This window comes from Vanellus vanellus (assembly GCF_965231255.1).
Source record: "Vanellus vanellus genome assembly, chromosome: 15".
Lineage (NCBI taxonomy): Eukaryota > Metazoa > Chordata > Aves > Charadriiformes > Charadriidae > Vanellus > Vanellus vanellus.
In genome coordinates this window covers 5716231-5731180 of record NC_138920.1, presented here as the reverse complement: position 1 = coordinate 5731180, position 14950 = coordinate 5716231, and the positions used below count along the sequence as shown (strand labels likewise).

General features: G+C 42.3%; 1 protein-coding gene across 1 annotated transcript; it reads right to left on the bottom strand.

Moving 5' to 3' along the window:
• Positions 1-349: 349 nt before the first annotated feature.
• ACTR5 (actin related protein 5) lies at positions 350-11482 on the bottom strand (the record flags this gene model as incomplete). Its single annotated transcript, XM_082490905.1, has 9 exons — positions 350-1430; positions 2858-2990; positions 3913-4052; positions 4599-4721; positions 7351-7533; positions 7877-8094; positions 8947-9116; positions 9972-10201; positions 11099-11482. 9 exons carry the CDS (start codon positions 11480-11482, stop codon positions 1173-1175), a joined length of 1839 nt encoding a protein of 612 aa, XP_082347031.1. The 3' UTR covers positions 350-1172.
• Positions 11483-14950: the final 3468 nt, after the last annotated feature.

The following is a 14950-nucleotide window of genomic DNA, read 5'->3' as shown; positions in this document are numbered from 1 at the left end:
GGGACAGCAAGCCATCACCTCTTCACCTTCTTTATACCAGTTCTGGTCTGGATATTTTCCCCCATATTTTCCAGCCTAATGGTTTATAGCTCTTGCCAAACTAATGGAGTCTGCTTAGGTTTCAGTTCAGCATTTAGTATTGATTATTCTTTTGGGACAGCAATAGCAAGTTGTTCAGTGCAAGAACTGAAACCCCAGTCAAATTTAAGCTAGAGGACAGGGGCCTGGCTGCAAACCTGCATTTTTCAGCAAAGTACAAGCAATCAAATACATCCTTATTGCTGCACTCTTTAAAGGGGTCAAATCACTGAAACACAGAAATTAGTAGTAAAGCAAAAAGTTTGCTTTTATTGCTAAAACAACTTTTGATAAAAAAGTTCCATCAGTCAAGAGCTGCCTTGCTCAGCCACTTAAGGACTGCGCAAGATTTGGCAGTCCTCTAGACTGTACTTTATGGAGGTTCCATCTGCATAGCTGGACAGTGCTTTATGTGACCAGGTCTCCAGTTTCAACCAAGACATCAATATTACTGACATAAACAAAGTAAAAAAGTATATGAAATCTCACCGCTCATTCAGCGGCAGTTTAGCAGAAAGTGTGTAGCAGGAAGGAAACCAACCACGACACGAGCACAGGAGGAAAGGTACAGATCAGCCCCTCCAGCCTCCAGCAGCACAATGGATTCATGTCCTGAGAAACACTCACTGCAACGAGCGAGGGAGACACCTGCTGGACTGACTCGCTTCATACAAGCCTTGATCCAGCTTCTAAATCATGCAATAAAAGCAGTATAAAACCAGTACATTTTAGTTAAATAAAAAAAAGAGATGTAAAACATATACTCTCATAAAACCCTGAGTCTTACTATGAAAGTTTATAAGATGGTATTTTTATCTGGAATGAACTTCTGTTGTGTTCCTCATTACTGACAAACATTCCTGTGCTATATGCATGAGCAGCACTCAGCATTGAGAGTGCTACAACCATTCCAGCTGCCACCCCAGCGTGGCTTGTCCTCCTCATTCAAGTGACTGGACTGTTTAGTGTTCTCTGAGCTGCCAGCAAGGCTAAACAAGGCCTGCACCCCATGCACAGCTCATACTGCAACCCAGTAACTCTTCTTTCCTCTGCACTGTTATCTCCATCCAAGGGTCTGTGACAAAGGCGCTGTGCTATGCCTGCTCACAGGCATTGCCTGTGCTGGATGTCAGCACCCTGCTAGGTGCCAATGCCTCTGTTGTCCGTGGGGCCTGCTTTGGAAGGCGAATGGGAACATAGACATTTGAAGCACAATGTTCCTTGAGGTATTCTCCTCCTTTTTCTTCATAGTCTTTTCTGGTTATCCAGCCTTCCTCACGGGTCATGTATTCCACTGCCCAATCCCTAGCCCCATACCAGGCATCTAAAACAGGACTGGAAGCAAGGTGAACCTGGATGGAAGGAAAACAGAACAACAACGTCAATTCAACACAGGAGAGAAAAGCCCTTTTTACCCTGATTACAGTAGCATATGACACAAACCACTGAATTTCAGAAGTTTGAGCTGACTATTCAGCACCCCTGGGGAAGAGTAATGTTAGGAATGGGTCTGAAGCACGTTTTCACTTTGAGATCAGTTCTCCACGAGCCTGCTGTGTTTCTACAGGTTGCAAAAGCACATGGATGTATCACATTCATAACCAACAGCCCTCACAGCTGTAAGCCAATGCTAGAAGAGTTCGTGGTACTGCAAAACAAGTATCAAGTACTCCAGCAAAACTTCCTCCCTGCTTGAAATAGCAGGGAGGAATACCGCAGGCTGAGGAATTGCTGTATGTGGGAAAGGACCACACGTACTCTTTCCACTGGTGTAGATTCATACTTCTACTTAAATTATTCCTATTACCGTAGCATGAACTGCTTTCTTGGTTCAGCTATGGGCTTACTAGACGAGACACCGTGTAAATCCCATGTGTGATATCTGTGAAGTGACAGCTTTCTGATAGGACCACACTACAGACTGCATTTTAATGGAAAGAAGGGAGCTCTTATTCAGTTACAAGCAGCAACCTTAGTAGCAGAAGAAAACATGCTCATTTTCTTCCTATACACACATTATACATTCAAAACTTAGTAAGCAATATCCTTCCTAAAACTACCAAGTATATGGCTGTAACTAAGTTTCTGTCAGCCACGCCTGTCTCACAGCTACACACAGTAACTGTACAAATCAAGGGTTGTGGAGTCTTTTTTTTTTTCTCTCCTCAGTTTACAACCTGGTTTTCTATTCAAGAATTTAGTAGATTTGAGAAGACAAGATAGTTTCAGAACAGCAAGGCAGACTCTTGCAAGTCTTCTTACAAAATGCATGGCAAACTCTGGGACTTGGCCAGCTTGTACTGTGCTTGCTACTGAAAACATAGCAAGGGATCACAGGTTTGCAAGATACTTGCTTAACCTCTTTTGCTGTTGTCCCAGACAGTCATTACATGTAACAAACTGAACATGTAACTTAGTTTTGAAGTGAAAATAGTTCTTCCCAGCAAGTACTCCTAGTAGTTGCTTGTTCCAGATAGTAACTGTCTCAATCCGAAGAAATCAATCTGCAAATTTCCAGCCAAACACGCATGGTCCTTTAGGTGAAGCAGATTTTCCCTTTTCAAGGCATCTACCCTACTCTCACTAATATCATTAGAAAGAGCAACAGTATCTTTGCTTAACCTTCATTTTCTCGGATCAAAACAGCTGTTTCCAGTGTCTTGTCATAAACCAATGTCCATTGCCATGCTCTAAGTACATCCACTCTGTACCTCTCCCAACTTGAATTCCTTTTCAACACTGATGAATGGACTGTTCACGAAACTGTCAATATATGTACCTGAAAAGACGACTGGAATGGCCTCATTTCAAGGAGTTCCTTCTGGACTCTGGCTTTCAGTCCAGGGTACATTGTATTTCCACCAGTGAGAAAAACATTCTGGACAAGAATAGCTTGTTGCTCCTTTGGATACCTACAAGGAACAAAAACCAACTTCAGTCTTTCTCAAGGACACGTCTCCCTATGAACTGAACAGCTATGGGGTGGTACCTTATCTTCAGAATTCACTTTGAGAAACTTCCTTCACTTCCCTAGCATGAAAACCTGTGTTCATTTGTTTTCTGGAAATTCAGGGGGTGGCAGAAGAAAATCCTTAAAACAGTCTGTGCACTGTATCCCACAAACGCACAACTCGGTACAGCTGGAATTCTTACATTTCAGAAAATACAGTCTCATATGTTCATACAGCTCAGGGGTGACATTTTGCTAATGCTATGTTGTCTGGAAATAGTTGTCCAGCAAGCGGGCCTATACCATAACTTAAAAATGTCACCCCTGATTTTGGTCTTGCAAAACCAGAGACTGACAGCTCATTGTTTCAAGGGATGGATATTTACAAAGGTTTCTTGTTTCCCTCTGTAAAAAGTTGGACCAGGGGTCTCCAAAGGGGTGTGTGTGCAAGACAATCCACTGGGGTGCAGGAAGAAGGTATTTTTGATAGCATTAATAAATAAATTAAAATAGCTTTTGTATCACCTTTATCTCAACCTTTTTTAATTTCTATTTTTGTGTATGTTTTAAAATGTACATAATATACTGGTTCAGTAGTACTTGTATGTAATTTATAAATACACATACATTGGACGTGTGCACTCAAAAATTTTTTACTGATGGGGTAATCAATCAAAAAAGTTTGGAGACCACCAACTTAAGCAGAGTTACATGTGGTTTTCAGAACACAAAGACATGTCTAACTTGCAATGCTCAACCCCACCAGAAAGAACTATTCAAACATATTTTCTCATATTATTGTTGAGTAATCAGTATTGTGAAAGCTAGTATCAAGACAAGACTAGCTTATCTGAAGTAAGTGCCAAGTAGCTTTGTACACTCACCTCTCAAGGACGTATTGCATGGTTTCTGCTATACCAGCCTGGTCTTCTCCTATCAGGGAGGGCTGGAAGACAATCTCTGGAGCCCTGATTCTTTCAGTGCCAAGGAAAAGCTGGTGGTACTCTGCCAGGTTAAACACGGGCTTTAAAAAGATGAGATTGAAAAGTATTGGGAAATTATATTAAAAAACAGTAATATTATGGAATAAGCAAAGTTTCCAAACAATTCTGCACAAAAACCAAATGGCAATGCTCTCACAGAGAAAGGGCCATGCTGCAAGAGGTACCAAAGGACCAAGGAAGCTGGACTTTTCCTATGCTTTATTCTGTTTGGTGCTGCTCAATCCTAAGGCTCAACCTCACAAGTTGAAGGCTGTGTCCACTTGGATGCGATACTGGGCTATGGATCACACACAAAAAAAACTTGGAGCAGTACTTTTTTTCTCTAATAATATGGCACTGCTAAAACAGGCACTTCCTGCAGAGTGAGCCGACTGGGTATATTCATGTTCTAAACCATCAGCTAAGATTCCAAGGGCTTCTTCTCTCTTTATGTCCTGTTCAGATAGTTTGAGCATCCCTTCCAAGAGCAGGCAAGCAATGTTTGCATTTGGAGAAATGTTAGCAGACTGGCTGGACAACTGGGAAGCAGCAACCTCTGGCACAAGGTGTAGATATAGAAATCAAACCTGCACTGCAGCAACAGGCTTCTCAACTTCAGGCTGCTCCTCAGCAAATAAAGGTTCAAATTCGTTAATACTTTCCACATCCTCTAGTGACTGCTCACTGCCTAATGGATCCAAATCAGGAGTCTGGAAACAGAGAAGGTATATTATGGTAGGTTAGCTCAGATGTGCTAAGCACATACATGACTTCAATTCTGGTGACGCATTTGGAAAATTCAACCCAGATTTCCTCAAATCTCAACTCTTTAACACACCTGAAACCAAACATGCTGTTCTCCAGCACTGAAGACAAAAATCAAAATGGTGAACAACCCAGAAAACAGGAGAGACATTCACTCAAAGAATAAAAATCCAAGACTTTCAATAAATTTATTGCAATGCCAGCTCAGAAATCAAAGGCCTTAGTCAAGAGGCTGACTGCCAGGATCCTAGCCAGCCATGTCCTAAATATAACAACATACTAAAACTTACAAAAATAGCTTTTTAAATTGGTTAGAAATTGGTGCACTCCCAGCACCTCTAACTGCTCTATAATTACCATTAAATTCCCTGCCTTACTTGTGTGGGATTGGAAAACAAATATTTGCTAGCTACAAAGCCGCAACACAATTGACAGTTTCAACCACCCAGCACTTGCACAGGGGATACACCAAAAGCCATTACATTTTAAACGGATGTGAAGATGCTCCTAAATCCCCTTCCTAATAAAAAGTATCACTCAAAATCCTAGAGTACTTCACTACTCTGAAGTAGGAGGTGCTTTTTAATTATTTCCTTTATTTTTGTGTTACGTTACCTTTGGGATTTTGTTGCTAAAGGTTTGTGGTTGTTATTTTAAACTTGAAACATTTATTGCAATGTCTAGCAAGCAATACCAGGATGAGATAAAGCTAAATCATTTAAACATTCTTAAGTATCTAGCTTACATCCATTTAAAACACAAGCAATTACTCAAACTGAAGTTTAAGCAGTGTTCATCGCTACAGCAAACAAACAGTAGTCACCTTAAGTTCTCTCAAACGCTTAAGCTTTGTTAAACCCATTTCTTTTTATGTCTTAAAAAAACCCAAACAGCAATAGAAAGAAACATAGAACTCAGCTGAAGACTTGGCACAGACCCTAAGGACAACATAATTAGCTTTTAGACTCCTTTAAACAGCCACAGATGGATGGCCTATCTTCACAAATGGATTGGGTGATAATTGTAGGTACTCTCACAAAGCATAGACCAAACAAAAAGGCTTGCAGATTCATTCCAAGGTCTGAGACTATATCTGGTAAAGAAGATGAGTGTGGGATCCAAGACAGATGTGTTGGAACTTAGGCACAACCACTGGGCAAAGTTACAAGTAGCTGATAGCCTTTTGATTATCATTTTGTAGAAAAATTTCTTTTGACAGAAGGCAGAAAGATTCTTTACCACAATGGTAATGCCATCAGTTTCACTCAAACACAGTCATTCTGATTCTTACACAAGCTTTACTGATAAGGATTGGCAAAATATAACACCTAGAAGATACTGGCTCACCTGCTAGATTTGGCTACATCTCAAGTTCCACATATGACACAAGAACCCTTATACCTGGCACCACTCTGCTATGCTTCAATTTTCTGTTTTTCTCTCTACCTTTTCCTGAGCAAAGATTGATATAACAAAAAAAACCTCTTAAGCGTCTTGAAAGGCAATTACACATAAATGCATGAACTGCCTTAGACCATGTCTTAGGAGCAGCTGCTATGTGCTGGGCCTGTATTAGTCTAGCAAAGCAGACAAATAGGCCTCTCATCTTCAAGACAACTCCAACAACCAAGTGTAGCAATTAATCTCTCATTGTTAAGTAAACAAAATAGAACATGCTGCTTAATTGCACCAAAAAATATAGCCAAAATGAAGACAAAGAGTTAGTTATTCACCATAAAGTTCTCTGCATCTGAAAGGGAAGAACAGAAAGGAAAACAATTACTGTTTTTAACAAAAGCTTGATAGGTTCATCTATATCTTTAATACAATGCTAGAGGCATTTAAGGATGGTTGTCTTAGGAGTATAACCACTTGAAATTTAAGTACTTAAAACTTCATGTCATTTAATTATCAGATTGAAAAAGAAAAAAAATCTTTAACATACCCACTTATACCACCAAAATTAATGCAAAAGCAGAGCTAGAGGTTAGTTGAAAGCATGAACAAAATCATTATGTTAGCTGCTGCATTTGCAACCCCCTAAGCAAGCCAATCAACCTTAAGTAAGGACAGTGGCTGGCACATGCCGTCAGGAGTAAGTACAAACGGAAGCAGTAGTATCTTCAGTGGTACTTTCTCTGACCCACTAGGGCTATTTTCTTTTTCTCCAACTTCTTAAAGGTGTGCAAGAAACTTTTAAGGAAAATTACTGATTACATATAACTGTATACTTCAACTACTGGCAGAAAGCCTAGAGATTATGCTTAGAACTATATGGAATCAAACTGTAAGAACGGTCCCAGAGCACAGTGCAGAACAGCACAAGAAGGGTTACTGATTTCAGGCATACTCTGTAAAATCTCTTTCAGGCATACTCTGTAAAGTCTTTTTCTTTAGCTGCATAGGAAATCTGGAAAAGAGAGAACCAGTTACCAAATTAACAAGGAGTTGCACTTTGCTAAAGGAAAAGTTTAGTTCAGCCACCAATAGAAGTCTGAAGAGGCACATTTTCAAGCATAGAAACTTAATTCTCTCAGACATAAGAGGAGGATTAACTTGGTGAAAACATTATACCTCTGGCTTGCTGTCCACAACATCTACTTCAATATTGACTTCTGCCTGTAGGATCTTCTGCTTCGTTTGTTCAACAGACAGACTCAATTTATTGATATAAGACTGAAGTTCTTCTGCAGAGTCCATGTTCAGCTCCACCAAAGCTTTGTGGAATTGATCCATTTGACCATCTTCTAAGAGTTCCTACAGACAGATCAGAGCTAGCTGTGATGAAGAGTACAGGGTAAACAACTGTCCCTCAACTGTGCACATACAAACACTTTGCCTTCATTACTAGATACTACGATGTGCACGCTTCGGCAGCTTTCAAAATATTTCACAAAAGTAGTACTGTTCACAACCTGGAAGCATCCGCTGCATCAATCATTTCTCCCTTTTCTCTTGCAAGCAACCTTAAAAAGCCCCTATCAGAAAACACACAGGGCAGTCGTAGCTTCTTTACAGTGATGAATGACCTTCTGATAAAGCTCCGAGGTCAGCATGCCCTCCTCCAAAAGGATCACACAGAAAACTTTTCCTTGATTACCTGTACATATAGTAACCTGTCCAGCCTCTCTTGGTCAAGTTGCAGCTTCTCTTCTCGACGACGTGCATTGAGTTCTTGAAGTCGACGTAGCTGCTGCTGCCGCCTCTCCTGCTTTTCTTCTGATGTCAGAGTGCTTCCCAGCAGTTTATTAGAGAAAGGCAGCTGCATCTTGTGCATGTTGTTCTCGTAGTACTCTGGGGACCGCCACTTCTGTAGCTCTGAATGTTTTGAAAGCAAAATAACTGTTTTGCCAGGCTGAAAACAATGAATCATATGTCATATGCACTCCACACTAAGTTCAGACTTAGAAGAGGGAAGGCAACAGTACAGCCTGGGTTTCTGCCCACCTCTTGGCAGCTGCCCCCATATTTCGCTACCCCTGAGAGCGCTACCTTCCAGTCACATACTCACTGCACGGGGTTCTCAGCGGACTGATCTCCAGCATGCAGGAAACACAAAGCACTAAGGAGTGGGAAGTGCACACTAATGTCTCTTCTCTCTTCCCGAGGTAAGGGAGAGTTCTCACACATTTCTAAGGGCCCCTGCAGGCTCTTTCGTAAGTGACAAATTTAAGAAAACACTTTTCTTCGGCCACTACTTAAGATGACATTTATGGAAATTTTAAAACTTCTTTAATTCACAAAAAGTCATGAGAAATATCCTCTGCAATTTTGGAAACCTTAAAGCAGATAGGAAACATGGCCAGATGCAGAAATCATCCTAACCAATTTAATGTTTTCTTGGAAGTACAGAGCAAAGTAACTAATAAAAAAAAACCTAATTTAAAAATCTTTTCCTCTGAAATAATCCAAATTTTTATTCACATAGAAATCTGAATTGATACAGATTTTTTTTTTGTAATTTAATTTTGTTTCTATCTTAATGTTAAATTTGAAACTGTCATCAAGCATTTTCCATGAGGTAGATTACCAGAAAGACAGCTATGAAGAAAGCAAAATAGTAATAGAGTATTTCAGCCAGAATCCCAGCCAGTTTGAGAACAAGGGATATAGAGGACAAAGCTAAGTTTGGATGAATACTATCTAGTAGTAAATTGCAGCTGGTTTTACCTTCTATATAGTCCTCTGCAATATAGCTATGCTCATGCAGTATTTCCTCCATGCGACTGAGAGTGATGGCAGCAAAATGTCCTGGGTATTTCAGCTGAAGGAGGCGTTGGAGATACACAGCTGCTTGACACCCTCCAAGATTAATACGTTTGCAATTTTTAGCATCCAACCTGAAAATGCAAAGAGAAACAACTGAGATTGGAGAGAGCCGCAAGTTCAGGATAAAACAAATCACCTACTTTCCCCAGTATTACTTAATTTCTGATATGGTCAGGTAAACAGGTGAATATTCACAGATTAATATTTCAAGATTCAGTTATCAGAGAACCTAACATATCCGGTTTTCTCACACAAGAAGCACAATCACTGCTTTGTTTTTTGCAGATACTTTCTGAAAGGTTCTGTTCTGCCTTAAAAAAACCCAAACATTAAATAATTTTGGCTACAGGAAGGAATGTTCTATTTTAAGAAGGGAAGTGAAGGTTAGCAGAGCTAAAAGTAGTTCCTTTAACCTTTGTAACATTTCACAATTGGCCGGGTGTAACCCTCAAAAACGTGAAGCATCTACCAGATATAATAAAGCCATTTCCTGCAGTAAGGACAGAAAAAGAAAAGTAGAGCAACATAGCAGCATAATCAGAATGATAAAAGCCTCAAGAACTGCAGAAATCTCACAGGGCACTTTCTTTTATCCCAAAGCTGCTTTAAAACTTTTTTTTTTGATGCCTGATCTCACTTGGGGCAGATTATCTCCTTCTACTTTTAAAAGTACAGATCTATGCATGAATAGTAACTAAAAATACAGTATGTACAAGGACAGCACTGCTTCTTCAATTCAAAATTCAACAAAACTTAGCAAAATCTACAGACCTAGTTTTAACTTTTCAGCATAAATTAAGACCTGATAAGAGCTTATAATGCAGGAGCTGAAATACTGAATGCTGAAGAAATGGGTGTTTGCATCACTGAAAAGTCAATGACTGACAAAGAGAGGCTGTACCATTCTTAAGACACCAAGAACTCACCTGCCTTCTAATACTGGCAAAATGTGCGTACACTGATAACCTGAAGATATTACCAAACCACTACAGGGCCAGTTCTGCCTTTTGTTGTGGTAAAAACTGTACAAGCTATCTACGCCATAGGACACTTTTGGCACTTGATAACATTCAAAGAGGAGCTCTGACATCATTTGTCTTGAATACAGAGGATTGCACACCGCTTCTGTCAAAACAATTGGATGCTCAACACAACCCTGTAAGAGATAAGAGAAAGGAAAAATAATAAAGGCGTGAAGGGAAAATCCAGGGATACTTATCCTTGCTTCTTCTTTTCAACATCAGCAAGAACTCCTCCAAAACAGTAACTAAAAGCACTTTATGTGCAGGCTATTAATCACGTAAGACAAATTACATCTAGCACTCAACAGGGTAAAAAAGAAGTCTTGTCTACAGCGGGGATTCCAATGTTAATTCAACCAAAGAATAAACTAAGGATGGAGTAGAACGGATTTTAAAAAGCATATACGAATTATTAAAAATCTAAGTAACCAAAACCTATGCAATGAGGTGAAGTGCAAGTGAAAACTGGTGGAAGTTTAGTTCAGCACTGAACTGGCACTGTCACACAGGCAAAAGGCTTCGCGGTCCAAGAAGCAGCTCTCAGCTCAGCTGGGTATACAAAGCAGGTAGGCGATGAGCACTACCAATAGCGCACCAGACGAAACTAGCAATGCTTAGTGTCCTCCCCAAAAGCTGATCCTGGGCGCTGGTTCTCAGCCACAGCCTCTCGCTGCAGTCCAAACCTCTCGCCCTGCAGCTGTATCCTCCCGCTTTCACTTCATCACAAGACTATGAAGAAATTAAGAGAACAGCGGGGTTCAAAAGACCCCCGTCCCCCCCCGGGAGCACCCGGCCGGGCCAGGGTTGCCACAGCAGGTTGGTTGCTCAGGGCCCGCCCACCCGGGCCGCCGCTATCTGCGAGCAGGGGGACAACACAACGTCCCCGGACCACCGGGGGCGATGCTGGACTCCCCATTCCCCACCACGTATCCAGGCACAACCTCCCCCTCCACCCAAGCTCCCCTCAGGGCCGGGCCCGGGTTCACCGGCGGCCTCAGGGCCGCGGCCCGTCCCACCCCACCCGGCGGTACCTGCGAGGAGACGCCGAGGCGCTGGAAGACGTGGTCGAAGAGCAGCTCCTGCAGCTCCAGCTGGACGGGCACGTTGCGGTCGAAGGGCGAGCGGAGCAGCCAGCGCAGGGGCTCGGGGCTCCCCAGGTCGTTGCCCACCTGGGTCTCGGCGCCGGCCCCGCCGCGGGCCCCGCGGCTGCGCGCCGCCAGCGAGCGGAACCGCAGCAGGGGCTCGGCGGGGACGGCGGGGTCGGCGGAGGCCCAGCCCGCCCGCGTCTGGAAGGAGCCGTTGTCGATCACCAGCGGCACCGGCTGCGGCGTCCGCACGGCCGCGCTGGGCTCCAGCACCGGGTCGGGGGCCCAGCGCGCGTCTCGGAAGGCGAACACCCGCGAGGCCGCCGCCATTTTGTGCCCTCCCCGGCTGTCCTCCGGCCGGGAACACGGGCACCGACACACGTTCCGGGCCGCGGCGGGGCGAGGGGCCTGTGTGTGTCCTCCCCCCGCCACCCCGTCTCCTCTCACCAGGGACACCCGCGGCCTCTGACACTCCGAGTTAAACTTGGACCTTGAGGCCTCCCCGGTGTCTGTGACCTGCGTGGAGGTGAAGCCCGGCGGGCTTGGCCTGTGTCACCCAGCCCTGGGAGGTCACCCACGCAGCAGCGGCTTCCCTGAGGCCTCCACAGCGTTCAGCGGGCACATCTCCCTGCTGAAAAAAGGTGCCAGCCGCGGCGGAGACATCCTGGCCTGTTCCACAGGTGTCTGCCCAGATGGGAGACGGGCACAATGGGTGGGAGCCGTCCCACCACGGCGGCGGAGCAAAGGACAGGCCGCCCGGCCAACCTAGCTGCCAGCTCGGCTCCATGGAGAGCCAGGGCGGACCCCGAGAGGTCCCAGAGAAGCGCTTTACCATGAAAACCTGAAGAGATCATAACTTCTGGATGCTGCTCCTTCCCGTCACTCTTGTCGCTGCCTTTGTGGACAAACCACCAACCGCCTGGTTGTCAGAAGTGCCGCCAACCCACAACCTGCCCCGTGTGAAATGGGGACTGCAAATATTTAGCATCCTTAAAGCTAAGGTCATTAATAGCTTTTCTCACTTGTTTACCCAATGCACAAACTAGGGATAATAGCTTTCTTTTATCACGCAGGGCTGTTATTAACGTGAATTAATAAGAATTTGCAAAAGTACATTTAGATCTTGGGATTAAAAAGCTCGTTTCAAGGGGCTGTTACTACATAAAAACAAACACATGCACACAAGCAGGAACATTAAATGCATGCAATCATTCATAATGTGCACTTACATAGCTGCCCTTGTCTAAGGTTTGTTAAGAGCTACACAAACAATTAATGTAGCCAAACAACCCCCTGTGAGGTAAGCGACAGATAATGTTTTTTTTTTATTGAAGGAGAAACACAGTGTGATGAATATCAAGTTACCAAAGTCACATATCTGTACCTACTTTAATCACTACAGAACTCCTTTACTATTAAGAAATACATTTATAGGCACATATCCTATGAAACATGCTAGTTTGCCTTTCTTGGAGGGAAGGGAGATAAAAAGACAAAATACAAAGGTTTATTTTCTTAATGGATTAAAGAATAGATAGAAACATAGTGAGTAGGCTAAAAATAGTCCATGTTAATATGGGACATATTTGTGCTCCATGTCAAATAAGAAAGCCTGGGAGAAGTAATTTTTAGCTAGTCATCCTCTACACATCTCTGCAGGGTTGATTCTGTTTAAATGATTTCTCCTACATTTCAACATAACCCAGTTTCAAAGCAGCTGAAGCGCTTGGTTATCTCCCTTGGATCTGAAGACATAAACATGCCTTTAACTATTGTTTTACCATAAGCCTTGAAAGCTTCCTAACTTGTGTTTATCCTTTAAGTAGCAACTGAAGGCAGGACAACCAAATCAGATGTTTTCTCAGTTCTTCTTATCCCACATTTAATCCTTATTACTCCCTCCCTGCATAGCACAGGGCTGTCCCTTTTGCTAACCACCTTGAGTATATCAGCGGCCGTCTTGTGATTAACACAGTGATGCAATGAGAGTTATTAAGAGGTAGTAAAGCGGAGCAGGAGAGCTGTTCTAAACTTAGTGTAACCTGAAGCTGGCAATGAAGTACCCTCTGGTTCCTTTGGTGAATGATCTGACCTTTCATCTTCTTTTCTTCTGGCTTTGTTTGCCATTTGTAATGCTGTTGATCATAATCATTATCTGGCTACAGCTTTTGCTTAATGAAGGTAAGTTCTACAGTTGATCAGATAAAATGCTCCTGCATAAAGGCTTTATCTATTAGCTTCATCTTTAAAGCACTCTAGTAGATATTTTTAGGCTAATGGTACTTGTCACAGAAGGAAACTAAAGGTTTCTTAGTACTGTTGGTAGCATATGGAAAATCAAACTCAGATTAATATGCTTTTCTGTTAGAAATGCTTACAAGACAGGCTGCTGCTAGCTGTTCTTCCTTACTCCCTTTTTCTCAGTGGTAATTTAATTTAAGAAAGGCAAAGGACAAGTAAATTTCTATTAAAAAGTCCCCCAGAAAGCAAACCCAATTCTAAGTTTGTACACTTTCAAACTCTGGCATTATAGTTCTCTTACACTCCTTTTTTTTTTTTTTTGGGGGGGGGGGGGAAGGGGGCGGACTGCTACGGGGGAGCTGTTAAGGGATTCTTTTATCAATGCTAAGGCTGATAGAAAAAAAATTAAGGGAGCAGGACATACATTTTCATTTATTTGTGTATTTTGCTCCTCTTTCCATCACTGATTCTTATTTCTAACATGGCAGTAACTAATAACAGCTTTGGTTTAGGCTAATAATAGTCTTGTGGATGTACTCCTGAGGATAAAGCCTTGCTAGTTTGCTCTAATCCTGGAGCATAAGCAATCCCAGCTGAGGAATCAGTCATAAATTCAAAAGCAGTGATTCTGCCTTTTCAGAACAGCTGTAAGAAGGAAAACAAGAACAAAATCTGGCTTCAGCAAGCTTTTACTTCTATTTGGTGCCCTCTGTTACTTCTTAATAATGGAGTATCCAGCCCTATAATAGATCCCACAGGAGCAGTGACAACAAGATAATTCCTTTGGATCCACAGACAGCAAAGGAACAGGAGATATTCACCACAGCAGAGGCTTGTACTCCTCCCTCCTTTCCTGTCCTGCATGTGTGTGCATGCTGCATTTTCAACTTTTAGCTCCCATTCTGCAGGCTTAGCACATAACTGATGCTCATAACAGCCTCTGCTTGCTTCAATAGTAAAGTATCTTCCTTCCATGTGCTTAAGTGCACTCTTGCAGGTAACCGATTATAGTAATTAAAAATGCAGGTTCTAAGAGATTGTGACAATAGTAGAAGCTATCCTGAACAGCATAGGCATAGCTTAGTGCTGATGCCTGAAGAGCAGAATAAAATATCTATTTTGCATAGGTAAAGGGTAGCTGTGCCACATACTTAGTTAGGCTGAGTGCCAGCTTTTTGCCTAGACAGAGTAACTCTGAAATATCTTCATGCCTTGAATGAGATTTTTCAGGATGTATGTACTGCATTTACCTTCACAATTTCTGGCCCTAAGGTGACTGTTGCTAGCACCAAGGATTTACACAATTGCTCTAAATTCTATTTTAAGAAATATGACTACACACTTTACTAAATTTTTCTATACTTTGTGTTTGCAGGACTAGCACATTAAAATGTTTCTCACTCACTCTTGACAGAGTAAAATAAAAGCATTCTTTTTAATATTTTTCTGACTAATTCAGTCATGCCTACTTATTTTATACTGCTTTACAACATGTTCAAGTAAAAAGTATTATATCTTTCAGCTCCTCCTTTAATATAGTTGCTGATTAAGACCTAA